This window comes from Electrophorus electricus, chromosome 17, assembly GCF_041902795.1.
Source record: "Electrophorus electricus isolate QZ-2024a chromosome 17, ASM4190279v1, whole genome shotgun sequence".
NCBI lineage: Eukaryota > Metazoa > Chordata > Actinopteri > Gymnotiformes > Gymnotidae > Electrophorus > Electrophorus electricus.
The window spans coordinates 21502501-21527500 of NC_137513.1; the positions used below are offsets into that span (position 1 = coordinate 21502501).

A 25000-nucleotide genomic window follows, 5' to 3' on the forward strand; every position below is an offset into this window, starting at 1 on the left:
ATAGTTTAACTTCATTAACTTCAACTCCTGATGAGGAGTCACGGGTGCCGGGGGCAGGGGCCATAGGACAGTGGAGCCCGGAAGCAGTTGGTCTGATTCTAGAGCTGCCAGTCTGATTCTAGAGCGGCCAGCCTGATAGTCTCATTCTAGAGCTGCCAGTCTGATTCTAGAGCGGCCAGCCTGATAGTCTCATTCTAGAGCTGCCAGACTGATAGTCTCATGCTAGAGCTGCCAGTCTGATTCTAGAGTGCCCAGTCTAATAGTATGATTCTAGAGCTGCCAGTCTGATGTATGAGCTGTACCACACCAACCCATGTCCCTGTTGAATATCCACTGGTTGTTAGACAAGGCTCTCGACAGGCGATTTAAGGCTGGGGCGGAGAGTTAAGGTGGAGCTTGGCAGGTGTTTTTTTTAGGGAGTTTTAGGGTGGAGTTCTCACCATCCTATTGATCCTAACAAAGTCCTCGGGTGTCTTGGCCCAGGCTGGCAGCTCCACGTCACACACGGGGGTTCCGTCATCCCTGTCTCCCAGACAGTAGCCGTTACTGTTCACAAACATCTCTGGCAGGTAGTAGAACTCCGGGATCAGCTCCTGTGAACAGAATTGAGGAGGCAGCGAAGTGTAGAGTTGGTACAGTGCAACAGGCCGTTGGAATAGAATAGAATAGAATAGAAATTGGAGACAGCCCAGTGAGTGGGTGAGAATAGACTGAACCAAGAGGGCAGAATCCTAAGAGGTGAGGGGCAGGCTGCGTTTCCCACTCGGGCCGCCCTGACGGGTGAGTGAATTGGAGCGGCGAGCGCGTGACTCGTCCGTGGGACAGGTGCTCACGCTAATTCAAACGCGCCGCACCGCGGCACGCGCACCTCGGTAAACACGGGCGCACCTGACGCTTCAATGACGCATGACACAAGAAACGAATAAATTAGCCATAAAGGCGACATGGTGCATGGGAGTCGTGCAACTGTTTTGAAACTCCACGGCTCAGAGGAGAAACCAAGAGCATCTCTGTCTTAGACATGTAAAAAAACAAACAACAAAAAAAAAACCCTGTACCATCTTTCAGACAGTTTGCCACATACCGCACCTCACGCCCCCCCCCCCACCCCACCCCACCCCACCCCCTTAACAAATTACCCAGCATGCCCTGTGAGCGATGGATGTGCACGCTGGGGCGTATGCACACGAGGAATGTGACCCCTTCCTTCTTCACGGGCATAGAGAATCACTCACCTCTGAAACGTTTAAAAGCATTTATGACGTTAGCCTGCCTGCAAACAACCGAACCTGTCAAGTCAAAGTATTTTCACAAGTTTAAAGGAAGTTGTCGTGAATTTGAACATTTCTTTTAAAGGTGCTCCTGGGCTGGGTGAAGCTGAGGGTGTTATGTTTGTAAACGGGTCAGGACCCAGGACATGGCAGCAGTAAAGCTGTTTCTTTCCCACTGACGTTTAGTGATATTCATACATTGGGTGCAGCTTTAGGTACTGAACATGCACATTTGTCCATTAACCCTTAAGCTTCCAGACTACCTCCATATAATAACCTCCACGGTTGTTCTCTATAACAGCTCTAAAAAAAAAAGAAGCAGACAGTGGATGCTAACTGTCACCATCTCGGCTGAAAGTCCAGAGCAAGGAGCAACACCAGAATGGGAGCTTGAGCGGTCCAGACAACTGGACGACCCTATCCGTGGAGGCGGTATTTTGGGGGGGGGGGGGGGGGGTCGCCATGGCGATGGACGGCCTCGCTCCCATCCATCCTGGCTGCCCGCGTCATCCCTGTTCCTGTTCCTCCTCCGCTGCCAGCCATTAATTCTGCCACTGCCTCGTAATGGGCTGACAAGTCAATCACACCCCAGCGCGGACTCTCGACAACGCCCGCTCTAATGACGCCCGCTGCTGCAGCTGTCAGCGGGCATCGCCGCGACGACGGGGGGGGGGGGAGAGCTCATTGGGAAATTGTTGAAAGTTGGAAAACGACTTGCTCTCTCCCTCTCTCCCGCTCACTCCGGTCCGGGTGCCGAGCTAATGGCAGACGGACAGGGTAGTAGGCGTCGCGGTATCAGCCGCCGTTCAGTGGCTAGCTGGGGGGTGGGGGGGTGGGTTTTGGGAAACGGAGCAAGGGCACACCATGCTGGGTCAGTTTCAGTTCCCAACGACTTTCTCTCTCTCTCTCTCTCTCTCTCTCTCGCTCCCTCTCTTTCTCTCTCTCTCTCTCTCTCGCTCTCTCTTGGGTCTCGTCCCCGTGAAGGCAGCTTTCCCTGACAGCTTGTACTCATTACTGGAGGGATGGGGTAATGAAGAGGACAGGGGGTTCAGTCAAAACGAGCTTCCTTTTAAACTGGACCACTGCTCAGCAAGCACTTCCCACAGGCTGGCCCCTCCGGGACATGCAGCCGTCCCAGTGCGCAATGCAGAGGTGTGTGTGCGCATCTACAGCGCGTGGGGAGGGTATAGATGTGTAACGCTCTAATTTCCGGCGAGCTTCAGACAGGCCCAGTACCCGTCCACTGGCCAGCGAAGTGCTCTCAGACGTGAGGTGATATGCTTATTACTAACATTCTACCAAATGTACAACAACTCGGTCTCCTTCACCGGCAAAAAATATGTCTTGTGGCGTACATTATGAAAAAAAGATTGCTGCTAGCTCTGACCACAGCATGTACCTCATCTGCTTGTGTCCTAACACACCTGCAAAGCATTTCTGCCGTGTAAAATCATATCCGCGCGCATGCACACACACACACACACACACACACACACACACACACACACACCCATGGCTGCGGGGACCCTGTGTTTCTTAACAGGGTTGAAGTTTCACTAGGCAGCCGGCCTGCGTGCGGTTCGTCTGTAGTACGCGTCACTCTGTGCTGTCCCCAGGCTCTGCCAAGGAGAATGCCCCTACTTGAACGTTAAGGAGAACATTTTAAATGGCTATCACCATTTATGCTTTATTAATTGGCCCTGGAGCGAGGCTGGCGCCTGCGTCGGCTGCGCTGAAGACGTCTGACACTTCCAGGTCAGCACGAATGCCCCCTGCCGTGTGACACAGAGCAGGGGGTGGGAGCGGGGGGTGAGGGTCTCACCGCGACCTGCCCCACAGGCGTGCAGTGAAGCGAGGGTCCGATTGGTGAATATGTTGTGATGCACAGGATTCAGAGGGTGTTAATAATTCAGACACATGAATAATCAGGGTTAGGGCATGTCACCACAGGTTCTCAAGGTGTATTCAGACACAGAATGTGAACTTTGGTTTACAGCCTTCTGGTAGCAGTGTGCCTGTATTATTAAGTGAACGGTGTGGCACAGGTCGAGGTGGGAGGACCGGGGCTCTGGGCCTTACCTTCACGTCGGACGTGTTGCGCTGGCAGTGCCTCCAGGAGTGGGCCACCCCCGAGAACGTGCGGTCCGGGTGCTCGAACTTGTTGCTGTTGGTGCTGAGGAAGAAGGTGGTGTACGGCTCCTGTTCACAAAAACACGGGGACACACAGGGGCACATGTGGTGAATGTCCGGCATCCTGGGGCCCCGAACCCACAGGCCACGGAGGAAGCGGCGCCGGACGCGGGACGCATTCCATTCCCCCGTTCCTGACTTGATAATTAACCACTTGTTTGGACAAATCTGCAGAGGGGTTGTTGTTTTTTGTTTTTTTTTCCCTGGGAAACTAATATTATTCTGCAACACAAACACCAGCAAAGCGAAATCCGAATTCATCCGTATGGTAATTTGACGCAATCACATATCCGAGCGCGCCGGGAAGCTCGGGGAAGCGTTGCGTTTGCATAAACATCTCAATGTGGAGGACACATCTGTCAGATTATGGAGACTTAGCGCCCCCCCACCCACACCCCCACCCACACCCCCACCTCTCACCCCCCTCTTCTCATTTACGCTAACAGTGCCTCGGGCAGAATTAATTACTGAATGTGGCCTGTTGGTTGAGGAGCAGAACTCTGGCTCTAATTGGCTCATATCATTCCGGGCGCGAGTGACACACACAGGCAGGAAGAGGCAGTGAGGGAGAAAGCATGTGACTGCAGTCTCACTCAAGCTGACTTAAGAGCCATCACGACACTCCCAGACATCATCAGCCCAGAGCTGCTGCCTGCCAGAGGAGAGCCAATTACAAAGTTTATTAATTCGGAATATGTCTGAAACAAAAGAAACTAAAGCGTACATTTTGTTGTAAATATATTTATGGCAGCAAAATTGCACCTTTTCAGTTGCTATAATGTCTACTGTAAGAAAATGAGCATTCATATAATATATAAGTAGTAATTGGTATTTATATTGTACATAAGTATATGATATGAACAAGACATCTTCAGTATATGTTGATACAAGGGTGGTCTTGCTTTAGGACAGCAGGTGGGCTGGATGGCTGTATGTGGTCATCTTCATTCACGGAGTGTCACGGGAGTGTTCGCAGCGGCCAGCGGGGCACGCCGCTGGCCTCTTTAGCCCGCCCCCCGAACCTGGGCTTAACAGACCGTGAAAGGCGCCCGCGGGGGCCCTCTGGAGCGGAACTCGAATCGGTCCCGATTGTCAGGCTTGGCATGGCGCTGGTAGAGCCTCGGCTCAGCATTGCAAAACGTCACGAGGCGTGCTGCTGAAGCACGCAGGCCGTCGCGACCGCTCCGGAAACATGAGGACCCCTGGCTCCCTACGCAGGTCTCGTGTGCTGCGGTACGAGACCTTGGGCTTTCCCATTCAAGATATCATCCATATGCTATGTTAAAGGGGTCAACATTTTAGTGTATTCTGAACCACAGGTATGACATTTTAAAAAATGACTCACCGTACCATTTTTGTGTGGTTTACTGCCCTGTACATTTAGAGGTTAGCAATACATAGTTTACATCCTAATAAATCCCTGATCGTCTAAACGATTTTTACAACGTCCCTGTGACAACGTTGTCGCAGGGAAATATTCCTTCTATGATAAGCAAACTTTTTCCACTGGAGCGCAATCAGCAGACTACATAAAAGGAATCCCACTATCCAGTCGTCTTGTGGTCAACTACCCTCATGTTTATTCGTCTGGAGCAGGACATTATTTTTGCTGTGGATACTGTTATACCCAATGTCCTAACTACCCAAGGGTCAGGCTGAGGTTTACAGGCTGCAGCGCATTACATCAAGGACTTACTATTCTGACCAGCCAGTGGAGGGCGGCGGCCGCGGTCGAGTAGTGAGTGCTGTAGTGGCAGGGCGGCGTCTCCTCGTCCCATGATTCATAGTGCTCCACGTAGAACACTGCACGCTTTGGGTTCAGAGCTCCGATTGGCTGGAGAGAACAGAAGCAAAAAAGGGGATTGAAGATATTTTAGTTGCAAAATATGAATGAATAAGTCACTATTTATATTAGTGTGGTTATGTGAATTAATTATTTAGACACTGGATATAATAAATACATAATTTAATAAATAATAACTATTTACCAAATTATGTCTAGAAACTGAAGTAAAATTCTAATACCGATTTGTAATTCTTTCTCCATGGTGGTGCACCTGGAACAAAACTTGTGCAGACTTTCTGCTCCAGCTGAAAACCTTACTGGCCTTAAAAATCTCAAGTTTTGTCACTTAACCCAAACAAGGCTTTATACGTTAGCTGTTACATGGACAAACACCGTGTCCTTTTTACCGTGCACGTAAAGATGAAGGGCGCCTCATAAGAGCTGGAGCAAGTAACGCACCAACGCAAGCATGTACCGAGGGCTGTGGAGACATCGAGACAGCACGGCGTGTGTGTGCGTGCGTTCGTGCTGTGCAGCCTTTATGAATGTTTGATGGGAGAGACTATGCAGATGCCTATTAGCTGTGCGACTGGACACTACGCTGGGGTCTGTCTGTCACACCCTGTTACAATCCCCTGCCCTCAGCAGGTTTAAGACTTTGCGGAGACCCTAAAGTGCATTGGCGGATACGGTTTGTATACGTCGTGTGAACGTGTGATTTGTAAGTGAGCTTAACAACAGGCTTCGTAACAGTATACATGTCTACAATGTGTGTGCGCGCATGTGTGTGGGTCTTTATGGGAGTGCGCTGTATATACATGCAGCTGTTTTGTTCGTGTGTGCTTGTGTTTGTGTCTGCGGGTGTGTATGCATGCATGTGTATGAATGTGCACGCACATCTGTGTGTGCGTGTGTGTGCGCGTGTGCATGCGTGCATGTGTGTGCGTGTGTATTTGTGTGTGTGTGTGTGCGGAAATCTAAAGTACTCTGGCTAAAGGTAACAGGTAATCTGGCCTGGCTTAACCTCATCTGACCCTATTTACACTGTGTACATCCACCCAGCTCCACGCTAGCTGTCCTCTGCTGATTCTACATACTCCTGCACACTGTCCAGAGTAAACATTCCCTCTGCCCTCCATTCGGCTCTGGAGCCCAAGATCCCTTACACACACACGCACACACACACACACACACACACACACACACACACACACACACACATAGATGGTGATAAACCTGTCTACGCACAACATAAACAGTTTGGCTGTCTGGAGTGGTTACTATGCTGTCTGGGGCGGTTACCGTACAGGAACAGCTAAGCTCTTTCACTGCACAGAGGTCAACATACAGTGAATCTGTACTATACGCCTGCATCTGAAACAAACGTGAAAACGATGGGAGGTGAACTTAGGACAACATCCGGAAAGTCCTGAAGAGGATCCCACTTCCCGGTGACCCTAATCTGGAGTGAAATGCGTAGTGCTCTCCGATACGCCTTCAACATTTCACCTTTAGACCATCAGATAAGATCCGTAACTCTACTTCATCTTAAAATCACACCGGAGTGCATATTGTTAGGACGCGTGAACAGGGCAGGGTTATACCGAGAATACGTCATAAGCATAACCTTTTGTCTGATGTTCACTTCAGTGGTAGCAGGGCAGAGGAAGCCCGTAGCTTCATTATGAGCTCTGCAACTCATCCGGCTTCCACCAGTACGGCCCCACATACCAGTCTGCTTAATCTGACCAGATTTCTGGTTTCAGAGGGTAGGCGAGGTCAAGGGTCATCCCCTTTTAGAATGGACAAATATATCAGCTGAGTTTTAACTTTGTTGCCACTTAGATATGGCAAAAATTCAATACAAGATTTATTGAACCAACTGAGCCAGTTGTACAAAAGAAGCATGAGCAGTTTGTATACAAATGTAGAAAACAAATGAACATCTCAAATACATCCCAAATACATCCCAAAGCATCCCAAATACAACCCAAAGCATCCCAAATACATCCCAAAGTATACCAAATACACCCCAAAACATCCCAAATACAACCCAAAGATTCCAAAATACACCCCAAAGCATCCCAAATACACCACAAATTATCCCAAATACATCCCAAAGCAGAGTAACAGAGAGTAAGAGGGAGAGAAATATCCGCTTCTTTGTTTAAAACGTCAAACAGCATCTTTTTCAAAGTTGCTGAAGGCAATGAGAAGCTGTCAGTTAGGAGGTGTTTGGAGATACAAGCGGGGAGAGAGGAGAACGCAAAAGCCCCCCGTCTGTCCCGAGATCCTAGCATGCAACTGAACGTCCACATCGAGATGACTCGTTAAATGAAGAAGAGTAGGACCGAGGCTAATTAAGGAAAACTTTATAGATGAGGAATCATCACGGAAGCACATCTTGGCTCCATCACATAGTGAGATATGCAAAGTGGACACAAACTCGTATATAGCGCGGCTCTGTGAGTACAGGTAGGTAAGGCAGCATACCCAACACGCATATTTGTTTGGATGAATGGGTGGAGGGAGGCCTCGTTCTAGAAGCAGTGGCTAATTGGCTCCTGCCACGCCACAACAATGTTTGTTTCATGTCCCCGAGAGCCTTACAGTGCAGACCCTGTGAATACTTCATTAAAAGTCCTTTAGAGCAGGACAAATTGGCTTCTAAGCCTTTTCAGTTGCCAGCGGTAGCAGTGCAGCCTCGGTAGAATGCAGTCGGTCAATAATAATACACTCAGTGTCAGTGTGTGTGCGGGAGCAAGTCGTGCAGAGCAATCAATAGTCCTCGGGCTCTCAGGAGCTGCGGTGCACTGGGATTCCTTCGGAGGACTCGGACACGCCAGCCAGAACTAAGGAGGGCAGGCCGTGGTGCTTGTGCCGGCCAGGTGAGGGCCAGCAAGTGGCCAAAGCACAAAACAGCTATTTTTCCAGGATGTGAGGTGGGAAAAGGGCCCATCCTTGAAGATAATGGCACTGGTGTGTAAAATAAGACTAAAGGAACTACAAAAACATCAAACGGAGACAAAAGAATTAAGAAAACTTACTAAAAAAGTAACCAGAATGGTTCGGAAGGGACATTTCTGTTCTCATGAAGTATCCAATTATTCTTCCTCAGAAATGAAAGAATGACCCCTACAGAGTAAATTCTCCCACAGAACATTTCCCCTCACTGCTGGAACTTCTTCCGCTCCCCCTCTCGGTTTCTTCCCTTTTTAATGACCATCCACACCAGCGTTAGCACGGCTGGCCCAAAGCGAGAGCCGGGTGCACGGACGCTGGCTGGGATTTATGGGCTGTTAATGACCTGCCGTGTGATGTCCAGGATGGATTCTGATTGGTCAGCAAGCCACAGGAAGTCTCGCACTCTGTAAAAAGGCTCTTAGTAGAACAAGCCCGTATGCATAAGCGGTTCACATCATTGCAAGCATGAGGCCAAGCTAACCAGGGAAATATTGGTTCTGGTGTGAAATGTGTTTTCTGTTTCCAATAGAGCCAAGCTTGTCATAAATAAATAAGTTGTGAATATTTTCCATTGGGAATGAAGTGGTTGTCTAATGAGTCCACGTAGACTTCAGAAAAAAAGGGATTCCTTTCAATATGACTTACAAACGTCTCCATCTGAATTACGAACAAAACAAATTATGCAAATAAATGTCCGTTACATAAATCAATGTAAATAAGTCTGTCCATTACATAGTTAAATCTATGTAAATACATCTGTTCAATACATAGTTAAATCTTGGTGTCTAAAAGCCCATATAGCATCTTGCATGCATAACCGTGAGTGAGTGGAGATTTGGAAAATGCGTGGCTTATCACTCCCCCTTCCAAATGCAGTGACATGCTGGGTGCGCTTATCTAAGACGGCAGCGGGGCTCGAGGCGTGTAATTGTCTTGATTTGGAGTCTCTTGGGAATGTGCCTCGAAGAGAGAGCGGGGATTTTCCACAACTGGCTTGCTTAGCGGGAATTTCTCCGGAGACGCAGCGCGGCTGCCATGCCGAGCCCCGTACCGCTCCCTCACGCCTAGCGCCGACGTTCAGGCTGGACGTGGGCAAGGAAAGGACCGCTTCGAGGGCGTTCGATGGTTCAGTTCTCTTGAAGCACAAGGACTGAGAAATGTGCGTAGTGCACATGCTAGCCAGATTTTTTAAAAATTATTTTACTTGAATGTACAGCACGATGTTGATTGGAATTCCTGAGTGAAAAGTCTACTGTCTAAAGTCTCTTTGGCAGTTGACGAAGAGGCAGACTGAAGGTCCCTCAGGCTGGCGTTCGTTAAGCCTTCAGGTTCTACCCCACAGCACCTTCACAAATGATGCAATGACCTTAATAATGGCCAAAAGGCTCCCTGAAACACCACCCGTGTTACGCCTGGCATTAACGGCGTACAGTTTGAAGAGACTGGAGATAAAGATGCCGAACGTATTCTTTGCCTTTGAGGGTGTATTTGAAATTATGGCTTGTTTTCTCATGTTAGTTGATTTGGACAAACCTTTTCACACACTAACACAATACCCACAGACTGAGAAGGCAATATAAATAAGCTCATTAGCAGACAATAAAACAGTCCCCGCAGTATGGAGGATGGAAGATTTAGAGGCCCATAAAGAATACCTAAGCATCCCTTTAGTCTGTCAAATTCTCCATCTTAGGGAGAGATGCTTAACCTCGTGTCTCATAAAAAAACAATTCACATACATCTACTGCCCAAGCACAGATCCCAGCTTTCCAACGCCCGGAAACATTTTTGAGATGTTGACAATATAAACGGGTTTTTAGCCTGGGAAGATTAAAAACAAGCAAAACAAACAAACAAACAAACAAACAAACAAAGCAAAAAAAAAAAGCCAAAACAAAACAGTCACAAGCTTGAGTCAAACCTAAGTATTCATTACGCTTTAGCTGGACTGAGGAGTTAAAGGATTTTAATCCTGCCTTGTCAAAATAAGGGCCACGTTGACTCAACAAATTGCCTAAGGTGTCTTCGAAATGTGAAGCTCATAAAATATACGGACACCTCACCCAGCTGCGGCAACCATCACAACTAACCCTTCTGGTTTTTGAGTGCTTGTTTCATCGCTGTCTTCAAGAACAATTAGAATCTTGGGGTCGGTCCCCAAATATGGGAGTAAGGATAGAGAATGCCGCCTCGCTTGGGGAGAAGGGGAGGTTATATCTCTTCTGCTTGCCAGAGGAAATGTGCCTCCATCGTTTCATATTTCAGAGGAAACTGCATTAGGGTGCAGCGCGGTAGCAGCGGGTTGTCAGGGGGACAACACACTCTCGCCCCCGGCACCGTCAACCCAGGGAGGAAGAGCAGAATGCAGCTTCAGTTTAATGTAATCAAGCTTCCTGCAAGGCGAAACAAAGCAGATTCAAAAAAGTGTGTGTGTGCGCGCGCAAGTGTGTGAATTCAGAGGAAATACGGAGGACGTTCAAGGAGTCGAACTTGGTCAGGATGCCCAGGAAGCTTCCTTAGTGCGGGACTGATGCCTGGCTGTGAAGTGGGAATTTCTGTGACAGCGAGTTAGTGTCAGGCGGGTTTAAAAAACCCGACAAAACACGACAAGAGAAAGTGCAAAAAAGAAGTTTTAGTTTCAACTTCAGACACTAATGTCTCATATAAAGTGTCACCTTTCCACGACCGTTTGTGCCACATAGAAAAACAACCTGCAGTAACTCATAATATATTAGATTTGCTGCGACAGTCTGTATTTCGGGTCTAATGGTGTTAGCATGGCATAATCCGAGGGGATCTGTTTTCATGTGAACGGTGTGATCTCACGGCATTGGACTTGCAAAACTCGCGTAATTACACCTGCTGACATCTCGTGGTTTTGCTCCTCTCGCCTTCGCCAGAAGTTTAAGACGGAGACGTCTCATCTAATTTCCCGTCAGGGCGGCGCAAAAGAAGTCGATGGACGTGCGTAATTGCGGCCGAAAAAGCAGGTGACGGGCAATGCCCAGTGGAGAGCTGGCACGTGATCACCGGTTAACGGCTGTGAGTGAGACGACTCCCTTCCCTATCAACCACCTGTCCATCAAGAGGGAAACAATCATCAGTTTCCGATAATTCCGTCTACCGCTCAAACGCAACTGTCACGCAGAAATGCACTAGTCTCAGCCTCGGGGCGCGGCGCACACAGGCGCTGGCGTGGACTCGCTCTCCTGGTCGAGTCCGTGCTTGGGCGAGGTGATCGTGGGTGTGGTTCCCAGTGTGGTTTCCAGCCGGATTACGGCACGGGTACGCCTCATCAGGCTGGCACAGGCGGCAGCTTCCTGCCAGGCACGGTGCGGGAGCCGGCGGCGACGAGCGGCAAACGCCTCCTGTTTTCCCAGGCGGGTGTTTGCACGGAACAGCACAGGAGCTGCTGTTTGGCTCGAATGGAACAGCCATAAACCAGTTATGGAGTGATTAACACACGTGTGTTACATCTCCTGATTCCCCAGTTCGCTTTAGATGAAATACTCTCAATTCTAGCACACACTATATCTGTTTATATTACTTACGTCTGTATACGTGATGGGACCAGTTTTCAAGTACATGTACACACACACAGGATAAAAAAGGTGAAATTCTCACAAATGCCACAAAACCAACGCACGCACGCAACTAAAATGTGTGCAGCTAGCTGTTCCATACATTATTGAACACCAGGGAGGGTGGGGCGGTGTCTCTCCTTTCTGCTCCAGCAGTGGTGAACTTTGGGAGGCGCGAGCCCCACGCTGGCCAAGGACACGCGTCAGGGGGCCGCGGCTGCTTGGCTCCTGCTAATGAAGGCAGCTCAAGCTGCCAAACCGCATGGGGAGAGTGTCACCACGAATACATTAAAATGCATCAGTGTCTTCCACAGGCCAGGGGGCTTCTCCTTTGCCCACCTGGCCCCCGGGTGTCTCGCACACATCGCATACACACACACACACACACACACACACACACACACACGCACGCACACACACACACACACGCACGCACATGCACACACCCACATCCACACACATAAAACACGGCTTGGAAGAGTGCCTATGCAGATATAATACTTTCAAATGGAGGACTCCCAGGATTAACAGTTATGGTCTATTTATTGTAGGTTCCCCTTAATCTATATTTGGGGCTGCGTCCATTACCACTATAATCCCTGGGAATTTTGCTAAGTGGTGTATACGCCACCTAAATGGATCATTTACAGTAGTTAGTAATCTAAATTCTCAGATGAAAGCAGCGAAAGATACTGAGGAAAACACCCCATAAAATGGAGAGGGACAGGGAGAGAGAGAAAGGGAAGGAGGGAAAGACAGGCCAAGAGAGAGAGAGAGAGAGAGAGAGAGAGAGGGAGTGAGAGAGCGAGAGAGCATGCTCACACAGGAATGTGATTGCTTTCAGGTCAGTGAGCTTGTAAGCTGCAAGCCTCAAGCAGAAACAGGAGAGAGTCGGTGAGAACGAAAGAACGAGAGTGGTTCTGAACGAGTGCAGAGTACGCGATAAAAAACCCTGAAGGTCTGAGTGGTTAATGAAGAGATAAAGGAATACAGACAACATGAAGGAGTCACCTGGTTCTAATTCTGACCGAATCCAGATGTGAAGTGCAACTCCACTACTAGCATCAGTCTGCACTTCATACAGGCTTAAGACACCAAGATGAAAGATTCTTTCTTGCAATGTACATCTACGTATAAATCAGTGAGAAAGTCTGTTTTTCTTTAGACTACAACAACAGCTACCCACGCAATATTTGCCGGTCACATAACAAGCGTGCGCTACTGTGGACGACCTCTCGGCACAGTGCTACAAATGCAAATCGCAATGCAAAAAGTATGCTCTCAAAACACTGTAGCTATTACATAAACGTCAAGGGTAATGTATGGGTGGATATGTATGGAACTCCATCAGTCCATCCTGGACTACAGTCACAGAGCTGGCTTCCAATTGACAGCCTTGGTTATGCTTACAGCCCAATAAGAGTGGAGTTTCACACATATCCCTGTTATACATCTGTTAGGTTTTGGTTTCCTGGCTCCTGTTAGGACCTGCCCCCAGTCCAGCTGGCAGACAGGTGACCCCAGCCCACACGCAGCCATGGAGATGGAGTTACGGGCCAACCCGCACGCAAGCGTGTACAGCACAGACGGACTTGGATGGTTACTGAATTTTTTATTTATTTTTTCCCCTTTGCAACACGCATCTTTTTATGTTCTACGCAAAGCAAACTGCATAGTTCCAGTGAGCCACACACGTACTATTATTGCTCGGTGAACAATCACTACGTCACTAGTTCACTACAAATCTCCCATCTGTAAAAAATGCAAATGTATGATTTTCATCAATGTTTTTACACCATATGCCACATCCAGCAGTCAGAAATGTGCTTCCTGACGTTATGATGGGTCAGAAATATCATGCCGTTACGATGTCTGAGGGTTTTGCGCGATTGCTGCGTGACAGCACGTACCTTGGATAGATCCCTGAAGTTGCCAGGCACGGTGAGGTCCAACGCCTCAGTCTCGTAGTTGGTGAGGACCCAGGGGAAGACGGGGTACTGGTTCAGGTCGTTGTAGGTCCGCCCTGGCCAAGAAGAGAGCACAGCGTTACAGGACGCGGGGGGGGCGGCATGATGAAGGGTAATACAGGCCACGTGTCCCGTGTCTGGCACCTGGGTCCATCAAGAAAGACTTCTTTTGAAGAAAAGATGGTGTGCGTGTGAAGTCTCCCCGTGGGCCCTGTCAGGTCTAGAAGTTTCTCCACTGCGGATGTGCTGCGCGAGCTTAGATGTGCTCTGTTACTGCGTCTGTCTCTAACTCTTTGGGTTAATGGACTTCTCGGGCAAATGTTGGTGTGGCTGGCTCAGTGCCTCAGCACTTAATGACTACATCACCACCAGGGGAGGTCAGGCAAAGGTCAGGAGCACCCCTATTTTAAGGTTTGCGGAAGCCGTCTCGGGTCGCTCAGTAATTAAAGGCATGTAAATTCTTCTTGGGGGAGGATGACACTACGCTGTCTCCACCCCTCCTCACACCACTGCCCTTTCTGGCATCTGATTGGGTGGAAAGTGACGTAACCATGGAGATCTGTAAGAAGTATCTGTGATGGTACCCATATGCAGCAGTGATGGGAAATGCCAGATGTGGTTTGCTCCTCTTTTTTTTTCTAATGTACCTCTCTCATTCTCTCTCTCTCTCCCTCTCTAACCTCTCTCTCTCTGTCTCTCTTTCTCCTCTCTCTCTCTCTCTCTCTCTCTCTCTCTCTCTCTCTTTCTCCTCTCTCCTCTCTCTCTGGTTCTCCCACTGCGTAGGGGGAATATGAGTTTCAGATGGCAGAAACTGTCACTGGAGAGGCAAGCATCAGAAGGAGGGCTACAAAATCGCGGGCGTGTCCTCCAAATGCCGTGCCCCACAAGTCCGCCCTAATTTCCTTCAAAAGTGGAAAAAACCGTCACTGGAGCCCATGTGTACCACTTATCAAAGGCAGGAGACATTGTACACTTGTGACTTATATACATATATATATATATATATATTAATAAAGAATGCACTCATCGCATATATAGGATCCTATATTTGAAATAAATGGAAAAAAGCAACCACTACTTCAACTACTACAGTTAAATTTCAAATGAAACAATGGAATGGTGATTTCCACAGAAGCATGTCCAGTGGTTTCCAGCTGCCTTAGCATTGTCTGCCAGGGTGTAAGCTCCTGTGGGCCTGATAACGGTCTACTGGTACTTCTTCACGCTCGTATAATCGGATCTTCACCGCAGCTGGCGGAGAGCAGGTGTTTCTTCTGGACATCCTGACCTTCTCGCTCTCCCCGCCTCCTCCATAACAGAGGATGGCCGACCAGCAGCGATCTGCCACCATCATGCCGCTCCCAGAGTCGCGTTCTCCGGTGCCATCGGTGGCCCGGGGCGCTGCCCTCCTCGTAAACGTCGGAGTGCCGATGGCGTGGGGTCAGGCTCGACGGGGCCAGATTGCGAAGTGAGAGGAGGATGTCTAGCACAGTCAATTCCCATCCATCTCCCCCTCCACGCCTGCTCTTCATTAGAAAGCGCTCATCACACACTCTGCGTTCCCGTTCCCGTGGCAATAAATCTTGGCAATTACGAAACAGCCTAATTGTGCAGGTTTGTGTTTTGAAGTTTAAAATACTTTAGTCTTTTTGTGCACTGTCATGTCTCGCTTCTTTATGGTCTTGACAAAAGACATCCGTCCTTTTTTTCTTTAGACGATACTTCTGAGCGCTTAACGTACGTTCCTAAGCAGTTCATAACGCATCATTGTTTCGAAACAGCGTGTATGCGACGCACAGACTTAATCCTGCATCCACCGCCATAACCACAACCATCTAATTTGTGTACCGCCCGGGGCCCGCAAACGTTGGGCAGACAGTGTCGCCATGTTTACCACCAAATCCTGGTAACCGCTTTGCGCGGGGGCGAGCGTGTGAGGAGTTCGCTCCAGACGAGGTCTGATCTCCAGGGTCAAAGACTCCCAGAAGAGCGGGAGCGTGAGGGGTGGGGGTGAGCGTGGGGATGTGAAGGGGTTGAGCCGTCACTGCTGAGGCTCGGTCGGGTGGTGTTAATAACAAAGAAATGGTGTTTAATTAGAAGAGGAGTGTGTGTCTGTTTCTGAGCACAGACACCCCCCCCCCCCCCCCCGCGGGCCTGTCGGCACACGCGGCCATCCACAGCAGCACTGTCAGCCGCGGTCATTACTGCCCGCGCTTTTAATGAATTTCCTCCCTGTACCCATCGCGCCTTACATCTAATTAGCTGACAATAATGTATCGAACCTGCTCGAGAGCTAAATATAAATATGCATGAGTGTGTAACGCTGGCGTGGATGACACCTTTCAGCGTGAAATGAAAGCGTGTGCGTGCGCGAGACAGAATGAGCGAGAGAACGAGAGAGAGAGAAAGAGAGAGAGAGAGAGAGAAAGAGAGAGAGAGAGAGAGAGGGAGAGAGAGAGAGAGAGAGAGAGAGGAGAGAGAGAGAGAGAGGGAGAGAGAGAGGGAGGGAGAGAGAGAGAGAGAGAGAGAGAGAGAGAGAGAGGGGAGAAGTTGCTCTCGAATTTGCCTCGCTCAGATCAGAGAGTTGATGACGGAACTTCGGCGCTCCGCTGTCACGCGCGCCCGCGCTCCCAGCGACTAATTACCGGGAAAAGATCTGCAGCTCAGCGCAGCGGAACAGCCGAGCAGGAGAGTGCGGGTGCGAAAGCGACTCCGCCACTCAAAGGGGGAAAAGTTTTGCACCTGACAACAGCATCGCCTTGCTAAATAAATAATGCGGAGAATCGCGGCCGTTTTAGCAATAGAGGTTTGTGACAACGGAATGACAAAGGGGGGGTTTGTTATTTTTGAGAGAGAGAGAGAGAGAGGGAGAGGGAGAGAGAGAGAGAGCGGGAGAGAGAGAGAGAGAGAGAGAGGAGAGAGAGAGCGGGAGAGAGAGAGAGAGAGAGAGAGAGAGAGGGAGAGAGAAAGATGGTGTACGCTCAGCAGAGAGGAAGCATTGCAGAATTTGTAAGACACCACAGAAGACACACAAACACACAAGGAAGCGACAACAAGAACCAGAAATACAGGCCTGAGCCAGCAGAAGATATACGCACTAATGGATAATTGTTCCCCTCACATAAAACCAAAGCACAAATCGTTACGGAGAACTGCAACACAACGAAAGAACGCAATGGCGAAGATGTGTGGTCTGCTATTCTGTCTAACGTGGTGTTGGGGGGGGGGGTGTCAGAAATGTAAACCACATGTGCTATTAGCGCTGATGGAATACACGTGGTGATAGCGTAGTCTTAGCACAGTATATTGTAGTTCCACGATCTGCAGGGAAACCTGGGCGTCCATTTGACCAACTGCTCACTACCGGTGACGTGAAACCGAACTTTTTGCTGTGACTGAATAACTGAATACCATTAGGGCTTAACATTAGCTCCACGTCTACCGTGTGTAGTAAGGCCGTCCGGGCCGGGAGGTGCAGGGTGCAGGCTGGGATGCTGACCTGCGATGGTGTTGAGGAACATCAGGTACTCAAAGTTGGAGATCTCCCGCCTCTGCCAGCGCTGGGTCATGTTGGAGGACTTGAAGAGCTGCCGGGGCGTTGCCAGGGAGATCCGCCTGCAAGGGAACACGGGTGGTGTGAGGGCGAAGCTTCAACGGCCCTTTTTTTTCACCCCGTTGACAAAAGCGCTGAGCTCAGCTCCGTCGCGGAGGGGCAGGAATCTGGGCCATACGCTCGCCCACAATTCACACCATGCAGATTCGCACTCCGCGTAGCAACTGACCCAGTAACCTGTGATCCACCTCAGAGCTGCATAACTAAAACTTCATGAGCTCGCTCTGAAGCTCTGCCTGCCAGGGATGTACAACACTGGGCCAAACCACCGTGTCGTGCTGCTGTCCAGGTGGACAGAATGCTCCCGTGTGACGTGGAAAGACAACCCCTTCATACTCTGACCTTTTGAGGAGGCCCGGCCTACAACGTAGATCAGGCTAATTGTAGGTGATGGAACTAAGCACACAAGAAATAACACATTAGGGTCTGTGTGTGAGTTTTCTTCTTAAGGATGCAGTGTGTGGATATGAAGTGCCCTACCTGGCCTGGGGGAGTCCATAGCTGGTGCCGACCCCCACCCGAGGTAAGCTGTAGACCACCCTCTTCACCGTGGGCTGATCAGGGAAGTTAAACATCACAGAGGCTGCGAGAGGATGTGACATCACAGCGCGAGGAGAGAGAAGCCAAACAAACACGTTGCGTTGGAATATTGACAGCAAGACGAGATAAAACCCGCGTTTCATCCACTGATGATTACAGTACAAGGAAAATCCTAATTTGGCAGCTGTGTGTGCAATAATTTTGTATTGTTCACCTCAATCGTACTTTGGTGAACTCATGGTGTAGTACTTTTATGTTACTGCATGAGGGGTCGAGAGGTTTGTGCAGATAAGATATGGCAGTGGTAGCCCAGTGGTGAAGGTACTTAACCAGTAATCGGAAGGTTGCTGGTTCCAGCCCCACCACTGCTAGGTTCCCACTGTTGGGCTCCTGATCAAGGCCCTTAACCATCAATTGCTCAAGATAAGTTGCTGTGGATAAAGGTGTTGGCTAAATGGTGTAAATATGGGATAGATGGAGGCCTTTACTTCTGTTGGCCATGAAGACCTCAAGCGCTGTGCTCTGGAGCAGATAGTGGCGGGAAAACACGGCACGTATCTCGCTGAACATCCATTTCCCATGCAGTCCATCCGAATAGGCCAGCACCTGTACGAGAAAGGTCGGGGGTCAAAGAGAAAGCCGCTCCTCTCGCCGACGCTGTGCCCAGTGCTAGTTAAAACCTCGCCGCTAAATCCCAGTCCTGCCGGTAACGTCAGCTCTTCAAATGGCCCCACCATGGGCGGTATACGCTGAAAAATATTCCGGCCTCGTCGGAGTAGCCCTGTGACAGTGATGCATGCCAGCTCTGGCTATCAAAGCTGAGACGCTTCTGAAGACCGATACCCATCACCCCCTCCCCCATGCTTCTGACACTCGAACTCCACCACTTTTGGCTGGAAACTCCCACCCGCAGGGGTCGGGAGACTGTAAATAATCAATACCAACACTGGGCTGGGCCGAGAGAGGGATCATTAGCGAGGCTCCCTGGGGAGGGACCCCCAGGGCCCAGTGAGGCTGGATCAAGCCTCTTCCCTGACAGGTGAAAATAAGCCCCCTGGCCACACCTCTACTGTCCCATCTACAGCTGCCTCAAACGACCCGCAGGAGCAGGCCACGTGTTATTCTCTCTCTCTCTGACACACACACACACACACACACACACACACAGGTTCCAGATTGGGTGGCACAGAGATGAAAGCACTTTCTGACTGGGCACCGAGATGAAGTGAGACTTGGTGTGTTGGACTGTAAGTGAAAGTGAATAGGATGGAAGGGCAGCTGGTGTAGTGGGGGGGGGGGTAGAAAGATGGAGAGAGAAAAAGGCAGAGAGACGCAGAGGGGGAAAGAGATGGAGAAAGGGATAGAGAGAGAGAAAGAGGGAGAGAGAGAGAGCGGTGGAGAGAGAGGCTGAGGCCTTGGAGCCCCACTGGGGGTAAGCACCCACTCTCCTGCTGGTTTGGAGGTAACGTGGGCAGGCGCCAGCCGGCCCGAACCTGCTTCACATCTCCCCGGAACGGCACTCGCCGCTGACACAAGACAGGCTGCCCGCCACACGAGAGTCTCCGGGGCTCAATTAAAACTGGATTACATCGCAGAGCACGCCACCATCCTCCCTCTACACCAAGCGTGAACAACCGTCTACGCCGCAAATAACCCCTCCATCCCCCACGCGCGCACACACGCACTCGCTCACTTGCTCATGGAGACTCTTGCCCTGCGGTGAATGTGGCGGGTGGAGCGAGGTAGGTGGAGAGGAGGCTGAGCCACGGTGGAGAAGGTGTGGGAGGACCGTCTTACCCTACACCGCCCATGTCCACAACCGCACACACCGTATCGCTCTGCGACGCTGTGGAGAGCCAGTGACTCCACCCACCACACACACAAACACGCACGCACACACGCACACAATTAACGAAGGACACGAAACTTGTACTGATACATCGTAATTGCAAAACATGTCACTGTCTTTACTAAAGGTCCTACATCTCTGACGCCATGAACAATAATTCAATAAAGCTGAGAGTCTGAGTGATTACAAAAACAATTAACACGTGAATTCTACTGATAATATCTGTAAAATACAAAAAATAACCCTAAAACCTAAATTTTCCTTGTTGACACCCATATGGAAGGCCCTTTATTAATCTATGTTTGATATGTTGATAGTATGATTGCAAAAACAATTCAAACAGGCCACAGCACAAAAGGACCCATTTCGGAGAGCGGATTCCATTGGCACCTCCTGCCGCGTGCGTTTGCGCCTCTCTCCTCGTGACAAAGCACAGGCCAAAGGGTTAGAAAACAACAAAAGATGCTGGTGAAGACTAAAAAAAAAAGATCTCTCAAACAGCCCACATCAGAAAAAAAATAAATAAAAAATTGTCACAACACCAGAGCTGGCACTTCAAAACCCAACAAGGCAGTGTCCCTGCGGAGTCTGGGGGTCGCTGACGAAGAACAGCACTCACCCACAAGCCCTTTATTGTTGCTTGTAGTGAGAGGAAGGGAGGGGTGAGAGGGGGTTGAGAGAGAGAGAGAGAGAGAGAGAGAGAGAGAGAGAGAGAGAGAGAGAGGCCCAGCTGTAAGGAACAGGGCTTAATGAACCTGTCTGGCTGGGCTGTCCCCTGCCTGTCAGAGGTGTCAGAGTGGTGACGAGTGTCGGGGACAAGTGCCCCTGGCTCGCAGACGGGCCTGCCAGCTGGAGGCTTCTGCCCCAATCTAATCACGCCAGCCCCAGCCAGCCAGCCAGCCTGCTAGCCAGCCAGCGGGAACAGCAGAACGGGGGCCGGGCCCCGGCGAGCGGTTCCTCGTACCCGCCCTCCGCTCCTGGCCTGTCGCGGTACCCGTGGGGCCCCCGCCGGCCTGTCCAGCCCGCTCCATTGCCCTTGCTCGGGCTTTGTCTCCTTTCTGCCCCCTGACCGCCCGGGGCCACACTCGCGTAGGCAGCGGCCAGCCGCCCCTGCGTTCGTGGAGGAATCGCACAAACGCCTGCTGCATTTGGGTTAATGTAATCGGAATCAGGAAGACTGCACGGCATTCGCACGTGAAAGGACAAGCAAAACTAAAATCAAAAATGGGATCTCGCAAAGTTGCCTCAGCGGGACCAAAATCGCATCTCTCCCCTCTCCACTTATTTTCGTAAAGGACGTCACACACCTGCATGACCACTACCTATTTAAAGCCCCGTGACAGGGGTAAACAGCTCAAAAGAACCTGTCAGATTTAAACCGGACACCATTTTTTGCGCACAACCCCCTGAGAAATGAGTGCAATCCCTCTCCATGTCAGGCCTGCGCTAGCGCCGGACCCAAGCCAGCGTGACTGATATATTTATAAAGGGGGTCGCCGGCAGGCCTGACAGGCTGCCATCTATGGCACCTCCACCGGGCTGTCCACAGATTTGTCTAATAGGCTTTCACTGTTAAAGCTCAATAAGGGAATGTGGGGGGGAGAGTGAGAATGTGTGCAGAGGATATGAGAGTCGCGCACATACACACACACACACACACACACACACACACACACACACACACATACATTCGGCTCATCCAGGAATTATGACTACTCCCCGAGGAGAGGGAATATAAAGTAAGTGTGTGTGTGTGTGTGTGTGTGTGTGTGTGTGTGTGTGTGTGTGTGTGAGAGAGAGAGAGAGAGAGAGAGGTTGACATGGTGAGATCTTAAAACAGCCAGGTTCTCAAAGCCCAGTTTTAAAGACGAGCCAGCATGTCCAGCCAAGGTCCAAATGTCATCAAAACCTTCACTGGGAAGAGAAGAGACACAGTTTGGCTGCTTCACTGTAAGAGACATTAGGACCCTAGTTTATCAGGCAGAAATATAAAACTTATCTATAAAACTTATTTATTTATCTATCTATCTATCTATCTATCTATCTATCTATCTATCTATCTATCTATCTATCTATCTATATATATATATATATATATATATATATATATATATATGTATATATATATACATACATACATACATACATACACACACAGCTTAGTCAAGACTGCTGTTTACACAGAAACACATTATTTGAATACATTAAATAAATCAAATTATTAAATAATGTGAGTCAGGTATTAAATAATGTGGCTCATTCATCAATAGCAAAAGAAGACCAACAATGCCTCTGAATTAAGATTCTCACAGTCAATATCTTTCATCTAAGGTACAGTAATAAACCAAACATTTAAATTCACCTCTGAACACACAGCAACAAATCCAACAGCCTAAAACCTTCTTTAAATCCCATCACCCACCTCCTCCTTTAAAATTCCGAACGACAAACACCCCAAAATCAAAGGCCACACTTCCCATCTGATCTCCCAGTCCGTGACATCCGTTCTTACAGCCCGAAAATGAGGGAATTTAAAATTCCGTCAGATTCTTCCCGCTCCCGGGTCGCACCCGTCCTCCAGTGCAGGTACAGCGGGCGGAAGCCTGGGTTTTGCATAATCACTGTCACTACACATTTAGGGCGCAGAGGACCGTGCGGCAGGGTGACGGGGCCCCGGCGGCTCAGCGAGACCGGCCTGATAAGAGGATAACTCGCTCGGCACGCCACACAGCTAAGCGCCCTCAGTGTCCGGCAAGGTTTGTCAATAGCAGTTACACGGATGGTTGGTGCTTTGCGAATTTTGAGGACGTGTGCATCAAACACTGGAAGGCGATGGGTTTTTTTTGGGTTTTTTTGACATGCAGAAAGTGCAAGCACTTAGAATTCAGAAGGTTTATAAATTTACTGGACTGGACGGAAAATAAGTCACCCGCACCGTCTCGTCATTGTGCACTAGTAAAATGTATAAAAATAATTCACCTTTCTACACTCACAAACACATACATACACACACACACTCACACATACATATTTGTAATTCATGCAGACATGCAGACCAAAAAATGCACCCACACACAGCCCCGGTTAAATAGCAGGAGTTGGGGGGGGGGGGGGGGGGTAAGGAGGTGGGGAAATGGATGATAGGTTTCTGGGGGGCGCTTGCAGCAGGAACCCCCAATAACGGCTGCTGTTTGGGCGTTGAGGCTGTTTAAGACGCGGGGATCTGTTTGTCTGTGTAGGCCTCCACGCCCAGCCGGCCTGGGGAAGAGAACCCCTGTTGGGCCCACTGCCCACATTCCAGAGAGAGAGAGAGAGAGAGAGAGAGAGAGAGAGAGAGAGAGAGAGAGAGAGAGAGAGAGACAGACAGGGAAGTGAGGAAAACAGAGTACGACACCAAGGGCGACCCACAAACAGAAGAGTGACAGACAAAGGAAGCAGAGTGTGTGCTTAAGCGTGCGAGCTGTCCTGCGCAGGGGACAGTTCGAAGCTTGTTAGTGTGTGTGGGTGGGTAAAACCAAGAGGAGGGGGTGGGGGGACCTGTGAGGCACAGGCTGATGAGCAATGAGTGCCCCTCGCTTCTGCAATTAATCTCCTCCCTCTGCTTGTGCTCAGGCCTGGCCCCAGTGCACCCTTCAAGCATCCATTACACCGCCTCTCTGTGGCTCTGATGCCCCCGCGCATTTGCCCCGTGCGTCTCTTACGCGGCAAGCTGGAAGCCCGGCTCCTCCTGCCGGCCTGTGCCACGGGTGCGCTAAGGTATGTTAATTACGCCTGTCTTGGCTCACGCAGGAGCAGTTCGGACCGGAGCACATCAGGGCCGAGGTGGCGCCGATTCGTGTCACGACATCAGCCGCTAGCGCTAGCGGTAGAGTGTGCGTGCGTTCCAGGGAGAGGCGGATGGTTTTACCCTCAGGGCTTGACTAGAGGAAGCTATAGAGGCTAATCTGGCTGTTGACTGCAGTAGATAATTTGCACCTTATCCCCTTGTAATTATGTAGTTTAAATCTTTTTACTCTGGCTAATCCTATGCCGGGCGAGTGGGCGGAGCCGTTGGATGGCGCTCGTCAACCCACCTCGTACTCCCAGTGTGGGGTTGCGGGCGTAGGAGGAGCGGGGAGGCTCGCTGACATAATTATTTTGACGGCATTTATTTCGGGTGTGGCCCGCGCTTTGCATATCGCATCCTGCCAGAAGGGAGGAGGAGGAGGAGGAGGAGGAAGAGGACAGGCAGGCCACTCACATCCCAGGAGCCTTCATCCAGGGGCCTGTCAGAAGGCTTCTGGCGCTCCCCGCTCTGCAGCGTCGCCATGGTTTCATTGCCTGTTCTTGAGGCACATACCAAACCACCTGCTGATGGCCGATAGAAGACGTACCTTGTTTTCAAATGCTGCAAAATCGTGCCGCAGGACTGCTAATCCAGATGTGTGTGTGTGCGATAATACAGATGTGTGTGTGATAATCCACATGTGTGTGTGATAATCCAGATGTGTGTGTGTGTGATATCTGAGAAACAAGAGATGACAGGAGTATATTCCTTACGGAAGAGTATAAAGGTGTGGACAAGTCCCTCCATAGACCAGAATGAGGAAAATGTCGATGTGTGTGTGTGTGTGTGTGTGTGTGTGTGTGTGTGTCTGCTGGCCATGGAACCGTGGGCCATCTTGCAGGCCTGCCAAAGCTGACAGGCTATGACAAGTCGCTTGGCGTGCAGCTATTTGACTAATTACACTGGATTACAGCATATTAATGCAAGCTGTTTTCTCTAGGGTCAGGGGCCTCACCATGCTAGCCCCTAAAACACCAGGGCAGTAGGAGAGGGCGGTGGGGAGAGACTCTCTACCAGCAAACCAAAACAGAAGCTCCTCCCATCTTTTGTCTTGGCTGATCAGTGAATGTAAAGATCAAGCAAAGGGCTACGACACGCCGTCTCCAGCAAAAAGGTCCGAGGTGAGGAGATTCTCCAGAAACAACCGCCCTCTCTCTCTCTCTCTTTCTCTCTCTCTCTCTCTCTTTCCCTCTCTCTCTCCCCCATGTGAAAAGGCAAACAGCTGAAATAGGAGCACTCATAAAGTGCACCAAGGACGGCGAGTTCATAAAGTGATTTATTGCTTATGTGAGTAAACGCTCCCTAAAGCTGGATCATAGGCCTTTTTTCATTGATTGAGCTATTGTGCTGAAATCAGATCTTGATTAATGTGAGATTGTCCAAGGGGAGCAGTCTGATTCTGGGGGTAAAAAA

At 49.8% G+C, this 25000-nt stretch overlaps 1 protein-coding gene across 11 annotated transcripts in view; it reads right to left on the reverse strand.

The window, feature by feature from the left end:
* nbeab (neurobeachin b) overlaps nt 1-25000 on the reverse strand; it is a 189152-nt gene that overhangs the window by 20682 nt on the left and 143470 nt on the right. For 10 of the 11 annotated variants that reach the window (XM_081700540.1, XM_081700539.1, XM_081700548.1 and 7 more), the window contains 7 exons: nt 18401-18518; nt 17853-17955; nt 17259-17374; nt 13703-13815; nt 5158-5295; nt 3351-3470; nt 441-593 (listed from right to left, as the gene is read on the reverse strand). In XM_081700540.1, coding sequence (XP_081556666.1) covers nt 441-593; nt 3351-3470; nt 5158-5295; nt 13703-13815; nt 17259-17374; nt 17853-17955; nt 18401-18518 — 861 coding nt within the window. Of the gene's footprint in view, nt 1-440; nt 594-3350; nt 3471-5157; nt 5296-13702; nt 13816-17258; nt 17375-17852; nt 17956-18400; nt 18519-19605; nt 20321-25000 lie in introns of those variants that run through there. The other variant, XM_081700546.1, reaches the window with a different exon arrangement.